The 10000-nt window shown below is 42.4% G+C and overlaps 1 protein-coding gene across 4 annotated transcripts in view; it reads right to left on the reverse strand.

Moving 5' to 3' along the window:
* Window positions 1-10000, reverse strand: part of LOC143290476 (uncharacterized) — a 42161-nt gene that overhangs the window by 25660 nt on the left and 6501 nt on the right. For all 4 annotated transcript variants that reach the window (XM_076599962.1, XM_076599963.1, XM_076599961.1 and 1 more), the window contains exon 2: window positions 1087-1241. In XM_076599962.1, the coding sequence (XP_076456077.1) occupies window positions 1087-1241 (155 nt within the window). The remainder of the gene's footprint in view (window positions 1-1086; window positions 1242-10000) is intronic.

Raw genomic sequence — 10000 nt, forward strand, 5'->3', positions numbered from 1 at the left:
TTTCTTTCTCCCCCCCCTTGGATTCTACATGTTCACTGCCTGTGCTGCGATGACTGACTTGACAATAGGGGCCACACACCAGTCAGGAGCTGACTACCAGTGTACTCCCACTATCAGTCATACCCCCCCCCCCCTCCGCACCCCCCCCTCCCGGCCCCCGCCCACACACACCGCCCACACACACAGCATTGTGCTTCTTGAACACCTTCCCACCAAGGGCAGGGAGGTCTGGAACTTAGTCCTTGGTGGGGTCCTCTGCTGAGAGAATGATGATGTATCATGCCTCAAGGGCTCCCACAGACATGACCAAACAAAATTCCATACTATTTTTTTTCCAGACTTTGTCCAAACCAGACCAATTTTTTTTCCATATATATTTTTTTCCAGACCTGTTCCAAACCAGACTCAAAACTGTTCCACACCAAACAAAGCTCAACTCAATCAGAAATGTCTCTTACACTGCTGATGAAAGAGACTGGCAGATTTCCTGATATTGATATTCAATTTTCACCACTTTTTGTTTGCTTGCTTGCTTTTTAAATGCATTAAGCTCTTTCTTGAAAGGTACTGGTCAAGGTTTTTTTAATTAAAGTTCTAAAACTTTTCCAAGCCCTCAAGGGCAAAACATAGTTTGTCAATACTTTTCAAGCTCCAGAATGGTTATCTCAGTTTTCTAAGACTCCCAAACTTCCATGACTGTACAAACTTTGTGTATGTCTCTGTCTTTTGCCACCACCAACCCCCTTCCAACTGACTCCTTCCCCTCCCACTGACCTATTGATTTGAATTGATGTATAGCACAGCCATGAGAAATACAGGGTTTTCATAACATGGACAGTATCAATAAATATAAATAAAACTTGTTTGTAGGCTTTACCCCCATATAAAACATTTGGAATAAATTTTACAATTTAGGTTGGTGGTCTGCATCTCCATGAGATATAAGAGTTTCCAATAATATAGTAGTATTCAGAAAATCCTGACATATTCTTTCCAGCAATCTCATTTTTTTCCAAGAATATCAATACTGAATTTTCAAAATACTGATTTCCTACCCTGAAAAGGAAAAAAAGAAAGCATCCTCACTTGATTCCACAGAAGACTCTGCATATATGAGGCCATTGTCTGGTCCTGTGTAACTGACGATGACGTCCTCATCCAAGGGAGACAACTGGACATAGGGGACATCATCTGGTGTTGGCCCATAGAACACCTCCTGGCCAAACTTGATCTTCTTCATGCTGAAACAGAAAGTACGTGAAAAGAATTCGCAACCAAGGTATTTGCCTCCAGTCTGTCAGTGATGTGTTTTCTAAAAAGCTCCTTGTCTTAATTTTTGCACTCATTTCTGGTGGAAGATTTAGAACTTGGAATGGGAATTTTTTGGAATTCATATCATACTGAATTACAAGTAGGAGCACAACAGCAGCAACAGCAAGCAGCACACACACACACACACACACACACACACAAACACACACATAATGATATATACACACTGATAATAAGGCATGCATATTTTGTGCATCCGCACACCACACAAACATTAAAAAATGTCCAGTGATCACAAATCATTTGTAGGTATATTTTCACAAACACACACACACACTAAGGCACATATTCACACACACACACACACACTTGTAACAAGACTTGCATGTGTGTACACTTATGTGCACCCACACAGCACCCAGACCTTCGCAAATGCCCAGTCACAAATGATTACAAATCATTTGTAATTGTATGCATATTTGCACACACACAGAGTCACACACACACACACACAAACATGCGTGCATGCACACACACACACACACACACACATGAGATTAGCCAGCCCACAGCCAGACTTCACGCAAACTGATGGCCATTTCCAGGAGAGGGGAACACAGGAAAACACGCACATAATTTCCTCCCTATCAGCCTTAACCTGAAGTAACAAGACAGGCCCAGAATGGCTGCTGCTTTCAGGCCAATCTGCTCCCTCTTCCCTTATCATCTGAATCATGGCTTAATATCACTGGATCCATCTGACTATGCCCTCCACTGTTATGTATTGCTAGCATGATGAAACAGCTATTTTGTGGAATTAGTTGCCAAGGTTAATGCTCCAGTTGTTCCCATTCTGTCCATTCTGAATGCTCAAATGTATGTAATGCTACCCCCCAAAAAACTGCTCTTAAAACCTTTATCCGTCAATGTTTTCAGCAATCAAAGTGGTGGTGATAATGGTGGTGATGGTCGGGGTGGTGGGGAGAGAGGAAGAGACACAGAGAGAGACAGAGAGACAGAGTGTGTTTGTGTGTAACTGTATGTGCATTCATGCATGCATTTTGTGATGGAAATAGAAATGTGTGTGTTACTGCATGCATTTTGTGTCCATAAATGTGTTCACCTGAGTGTGCATTTTGAATACAAGTGAATGCCTGAATACACATGCTTGCAATTCTAGATATTTATATACCGGTACTTGTACATTTTTTTTTATATCTTAACTTCTTCATATACTGTACACCTGCTCTCTCTCTCTCTCTCCCCCCCCCCCCCCCTTTTCTCTTGTGGTGTGTGTGTGGGGGGGGGGGGAGAGAGGGAGAGAGAGAGAGAGAGACAAAGAGAGAGTGTGTGTGCAAGTGTAAGTGTGATCACAGTACACACACAGGTGTGTGCATGTGGTTAAAATGCATATATTATATATACATATATATTTATATGTATAAACAAACACGTGCAAGTGTGCATGACAAACACAAAGACACTGTGTGTGTCAATCTGCTGTCTTCACAAAATCTTCCATTCTTGGGTGAGCTCTCCTGGCAGCCAGGATCTGCAGACCAGTGCTGTGTGACATGGATATGTGTACATGTACTGATATCATCTCTCCTCTGCTGCACACACCACTTTATCTCCTTTTCCACACAACTCCACCTTTGATCCCATCACTGTGAGAGTTTTTTGTGGGTTTTTTTTCCTGTTAACTTGTGGATGGGAAATTTTAGCTTAGAAAGAGACAGACAGACAGACAGAGACAGAGACAGAGACAGACAGACAGACAGAGAGACAGGGACATAGAGACCTTCAATCCAGCCTGCCCTTACATCCACCAGATGATCGAATTTTTTTCTCTTATCAAACCCCTGTTCTAACAGCTAGCATAAACAAACTGTTAATGTTTATCAACCCTGGCCCAATAACTAGTGTTTGCAAACCGTTGATTCCTACGCATCCATGCTTATTAACTAGTGTTTTCAAACTGTCAATCGTTTACCCTGGTTTCCAAACTGTCATTTCAGTCTTTACCACACTACTACAATAACACTGCTCCCAAACTGCTGTTCCATTCTAATTCACTATCATCTAATTTCTAATGCTTCAAAACTGTCATAATACTGTTCAAAATCGCTGTTCCATTTTCATTCGCAATGCCCTTATATGTTTCAAAACTCTCATCCAAATTTCAAGTGTTGTCCACACAAACTACTGATAACCCAGGACTCCCCACCACACTGCCAGATGGACCTCGCAATGTATCAAGACCTGAGACACAAAGGACTCCACCACCACCTCAAACAACAAAGCCCTCACAACAGCAAGACCCCAGTACTAAGCAGCTTGACTTTTAGGACACAAGCAGACACAACGGACCATACACAAGCAGACACAACAGACCATAAAACTAAACTGTCAAAGTATGAATGATAGTCAGTCATGTCCAACTATACCACCAGAACAGCAGAGGAGGCATCTGCTGTCCTGACTATCTGGGCTAGAATTTGAGCCCACTCTTGTACATATGAGTGAACGTGTGAGCTGCAGCCCATGAACGAAGAAGAAGAAGAAGATTATACTATCATGGAAAATGTCTTGCCAAAGTTACATCCCCACTCTCTCAGCCTACAGGGTTTTATGACAGTTAGTACTGGGATGGTCCCCAAAGGCCAAATAGCCCCCAAGGCTGCAGCTCTAAGAACCTGTGCAAACTGTCAAAGTATTATCCACACAACCACAATATTTCCAAATTGTCAGGTCCAGTCCACTGTTTCTGTTATGTCAGGGGTGAGCAGTAAGGATAAGCTCTCACTGCTCTATAAAATGCTCCCAAGGTGAGCTTGTCAAATAGCCTCTGTCAGCCAAAGCCCAGCTTTCACATGGTGGATTTGTTTCCACTGACAAGGAAAAGGGGCAAAGGTGAGTAGCTGGTGCCTTAAAACCAGTCGCTCCAGGTAGATGATGCTCATCAGCCCCAGGAGGCAGTCTATCCAGGGAAGGAAAAGGCTCATTCCAAACTCCACTGCCTTGTGTGCTGCCTCTCAAGGCCTAAGTGCATTGGGTCAGGCTGGCCAGGCATCTACTTTGCAGATATAGATGTTGTGTAGCATATATATATATATATATATATATATATATATATATATATATATTATGGATTTGTCCTAAATCCCTGATGCCTCCTAGAGTAACCAAACTGAACCTCTTAAAGGGAAAGGCTTCTGGAATCAACCCTAAGGAAAAACAAGAGTAGATGATGCTCTTCATTCTTTGCCAGCAGATAACCTACGAGAGGGAAACTCTGACAAAAACTAACATCGCTGGGATGTACTGGGCCCCTGTGGCACAAAATGGCAGTACGACACAACTACTTGTTATGGATCCCACCCTTTCACAAAAGCCATTGTTTTTTTAACCCCCCCCACCCCCCCCATCTTCTCCTTTTTCAAACTGCCCCATCCACAGACAATGGGATACATGACAGGATGGGAGAGGCTTGAACTCCCTCTCCCAAGTCCTTTCCATCCTTTTCCCTGACAGTGAAACAGTCAGTGTTTTCAGTCAGCCCCACAGTCTGTTCCAACACACTACAAGTGTCAGAAACCTGATGGCAAGGCTAAGGCCAACTATCATTATGGGTTAAAGGTTAAAGGTCCAATAACCTTTTACGATCACTGGGGCAGTGAATTCATATCCAGTGGGTCTTGGGCTGGGCATAGGAAGGCAGAGGCAAAGCCCAATCCTCTCCTTCCTTCCTTCATAAGTTAGTGTCAACTCTTACACACCCTCACACACAATTCAGCCAGTTCAACAAGCATTGCTGGACAACCTTAGAATCTCAGGTATCTCTGCCAATGAGTACCACCAGTTCTACCATTCTATTTGCATTCATTAAAAAAAAGAAAGAAAGAAAAAAAAAAGCTTCCACTTGTTGAAGTTCTTTTCTAGGCATGGGTGGATGTAAACAGAGAAGAAATCCCAATATATCAAAACAATTAGTATATGGATAATTTGTTTTAAAGGTGAGAGGGACATGGTTTTCTCTTCCCCCCCAATGAGGTGGTAACAGTGAATACAACAAATCACGGAACAAGTGTTTAGGATTCAAGGAACAGCATACCACATTTCAAACCTTTCCTTTTTTTTCATAGATATGCAGCCACCCTTTTCACCCTCATAAATTTTATGTGTGTGTTTGTCAGAGGTTGCACAATTGCTTGCGTTCGCCAGAAATTTCCAGTGGGTAAAACTAAAAGTAGAGTTGATGGGCAGAAATAGGCTTTCCCCTACACACCTCAGATGACCAGAAAACTTCACATGTCATTATAATAATTTATGCCTTATGTCAGGTGTGTTGAGCCCTACAAAGGGTGGCCTAAACACACTGCATGGGGAAGGGTGACATCACCTGGCAGATAACACAACAACAGGGGTGACGGAAGTCCACAAAGACAGCCTCAGTCAAAACAATGGCAATGACACCAAAGAGCCTGCAGGGGTTAGCCACCCATGATGTAGGATCTGGTGCTACTCTTTGTTGTATCACATTCTATGTTTTGTGTGGAAAAAGGAAAAAGTCAAGAAAGTAAAAGTCTGAGCGCATGTTTGCTCTGCCTTTGATTGTGATGCGAATGATTTTATCTTACTTTCCGATGTGTGCCTGCCTTGCCCTTGTACACATGGGGCCATGGCCTTAAATGAATAAATGATTAAATCATCCGAGTCTGAGTCTCTCCCATTTGTGTGTCTGTGAGGGGGGAGGATGGTGTATGCACGCATGTGCATGCTAATATGCATGTATGTGTGTGCCTGCATGTGTGTATGAGCATGTGTGCGAGTGCACACGCAAGTGTGTCTGCATGTGCATTCAAACTTAAGTTCCAAGGCCTCAGGACTGTTGTCACAGAAAAGTGCAGCAGCAGCAACTCTTGTGATCTCTTGTACTTCAATGTCTGATGACAAGTGTCCTGTCTCCACATCTAAAATGCACAGTATAAACACACACACAAACACACACACACATGCAAACACACACCGAACACACACTCATACACACATGCAAGCACATGTGCACACGCGCACACACACACACACACACACACACACACACATAAAGAGAACAAGGAGAATTGTTCATGAAGACTAGATTTAACAGCACACTTTTCACTGGTTGTAACTCCAGTGAAAAGCTAATACCTTTCCCCACAATGAGTGAGCTTTCACTCTGAATTCACTGTCACAAGCAATCTGCCTGTCATTCCAGGGTGTGACCTTTCTCCACCCTCGACTGTGACTCCTGACCCCCACCAGAGAGAATGTGCCTCCTTCTGGACAGGATTTATCTCTTTTCTTTTGTACTGGGTGTACAACCCCCACAGGACTGTCAGTAAGCTTTTATCAGCAATATGGCCTTTAAAAAGAAGAAAAAACAACAACGATATATCATTATATGCCATGAAATACACACATTGTGTAAATGGATGCTGAATTCCATGTATTTTCCTGTTGGTCCCCCCCAACCCCACTTCCCTTACTTATATTACAATTAGTTAAAATGTGGAATCCACACACTTCTGAACCCCGAAATGGGCTACAAAATGCAGTTTCAGTTTCAGTAGCTCAAGGAGATGTCACTGCGTTCGGACAAATCCATATACGCTACACCACATCTGCCAAGCAGATGCCTGACCAGTGGTGTAGCCCAACACAAAATGCATAAGCGTTATTTTGGTCAGCAAATTCATGCTGCTCTAAAGATATTCATGAGGTGGACATTTCTGAATTGGTTTGTGTCATTTGTCTTCTCACTTGATCCCTTTCATGCTCTGAAATATGGGAAGCTATCTACTGATTCCGCTGTGATGTTAAGAGTTCAGAAACAGGCTTCAAACCCACAACCTCCAAGTCCTTTGTTCACTTGCAACCTATTTCACCATAAGAGCAGGGGAATTAGGACTTCTTTTTCTTTTCTTTTTTTTTTTTAAACAATAGCAAAAATATGTCATAAAATGCATGCTTTTTGCAGCCAATTTTACTGGCAGAAGCGCTATGGCAGAAGCAGTTAGCTGATGGACTTCTGTTCCAGTGTACACCAGTGATCAATGTGGCTGTTTCAGCATGGTGTTGTATCCTTGGGAATCAGAATCAGAATCAGAATACCTTTATTACCTCGTAGAGAAATTAAGTGTGGTGAAGTCTGTGATACATACAAATTATAAGCAAAACGGTAAAATTTGGCAATACAAAATATACATAACAAAATAACACTCAACTCAGTCATAGCAAAGCAAGTCTGATAACTTTCCATCATTTACAACACACACATACACGTGCGCATGCATGCACACACCCGCCTGTATGCAAGCACCCATGCATACTTATTGTATATTCACATGCACAAAGTATCTAATGAAAAAAGTGGTGAAATCAATATAAATTAATACTAATCTGTAAAACATACAACCAAATATTAAACAAACATGACATAGGAGCATCAATTACAGGCATAATATAAACATCTATCTAAGTCATAAAAGCACACACACACACACACACACACACACACACACACACACACACACAGAATAAAAGAGACCTGCTTGCAAACATGGAGATGGAGAGCATAATAGAATGCGACAGAAAGAGAGTGGAGGTCAGTAAGTGCTAGAATGTTGATTAACTAAGGCAGACAAAGGAGACAACAGAGAGAGAAAGATGATAGAGAGAGTGAGTGAGGAGAGAGAGAGAGAGAGAGGAAGTCAGCGTAGAAGTCAGTAAGTGCTATGATATTGATTAACTAAGCCAGACAAAGGAGACAACAGAGAGAGAAAGAGAAAATAGAGAGTGAGTGTGAAGGGGAGAGAGAAAGTGAGAGAAGTCAGTAAGTGCTAATGTAGAATGTTGATTTAACTAAGGCACATAAAAGAGACAACAGAGAGAGAAAGAGAAGACTAACAAAGAGAGACAGAGAAGCGGAAACAGATACACAGAGAGAAACAGACAGGCAGACACAGATGCAGACAGAGAGACACATACTGACACAGAGACAGAGTTGGAGAGAAAAAAGGAGATATAAAAAAAAAAGAGTGCAAGAGAGTGAGATAATGTTGACTGACAAATACTTTAAACAAACCTAATCCTTCAGTTCAAACACACAGCCAAAGCAGTCTCCCATCATCCATCACACCCACTAAGAAACATGCCGACCAGGACAATGCATGCTATTCATATCCTTCCCACCCCTCTCACAGGATGGAAATCTTCCCACACACACATGACACATCCATTGCTCCTTCCAAGCCAAGCAATGCCATGCCATGCCAAAGTCCCCCCTCCATTTCCAACATCCACCGCCACCGCCACCACCACCACCAGCCACTCCATGCCAAAATTCCCCACTCCATTTTAAACAACATAACTGCTGTCTGACAACCCTGAACCCTGCCAATTGTGCATCATCATGTGTGTGTGTGTGTGTGTGTGTGTGTGTGTGTGTTTTTCCCCACTTTTCCCAAGCAGTGCAGCTAGCAGCTAACATCTACATCATGTCACAAAAGTGACAAAGCCTAACTGGCTGATCAGTCCCCAGCCACTTATTGACATATATTATATATAATATATAAGCTGTGCATATGTGTGTGTGTGTGTGTGTGTGTGTGTGTGTGTGCCCGTGTGTGTGTGCCTGTGTCTCTGGGTGTGAATGCAAGCAGCAAACAAGCTGTGACATCATTGTAAAATTCCCCACGCACGGCTGCCTCATCAACAGGGTTCACCTGAATTCCACTGTGCCCCATCCTCTCTGCCAAGGCTTGAATCATACAATGACTGTGCAGCTGAAATAGCCATCGTGGTTATCACAAGGCATTCACAACACAAACTTAACTCACTGTTTTCAAAGCAGTGTTAGCTATTTTGCGCAAGGAGTGTATTGTGTGTGTGCATGACTCTGTGTGTGTGTGTGTGTGTGTGTGTGTGTGTTTCCATGCATCACTTATGTTGTGTGCCTGCCAGATATATATATATATATATATATATATAAACAAAAGAAAGGGTGGGGACTGTCATTAAATATTATGACATTAGCTGATGGCTTTGTATTCAGGCTCTAGTCTATGCATTGCAGTCCTGCTGGCATCATGAGTGCTGATTAGAGAACTGAAAAGGTCACATAACTGCACTGCCTATATTGGGGTTGGGTAGAGAATTGGGCAGGTCTTGTCCATGCATCCATACATGTTAAACCTGGAGTTCTTGCACATGTGTGTGTGTGTGTGTGTGTGTGTGTGTGTGTGTGTGTGTGTGTGTGTGTTTATATATATATACACAAACACATAGAGATAAAGAGAGAGACAGAGAGACAGACAGACAAAGAATCAGAGAGAGACACAGAGAGAAAAAGGATGAGAGAGAAACATATAATGATAAACATATATACAAACATATGCAGTGACTCAAGATTGCCCCCCCCCCCCCCCACACACACTCCCCCCCTTCCCTCTCCCTGCCTTCCTATTACGTATTCTCTTGTAGAGTCTATTAATGGATTTATAATCTAATCAAAGAAATTAGATAAGACTGACCAAAATATATTATTTTTTTGTTGGAACATTTATTCTTATTGCATGTTGTTTACATAAAGATCAAATACTCCCAGTTTCAGTTTCAGTAGCTCAAGGAGACGTCACTGCGTTCGGACAAATCCATATACGCTACACCATATCTGCCAAGCAGATGC

The sequence above is a fragment of the Babylonia areolata genome, chromosome 15 (genome assembly GCF_041734735.1).
Source record: "Babylonia areolata isolate BAREFJ2019XMU chromosome 15, ASM4173473v1, whole genome shotgun sequence".
Classification (NCBI taxonomy): Eukaryota; Metazoa; Mollusca; class Gastropoda; order Neogastropoda; family Buccinidae; genus Babylonia; species Babylonia areolata.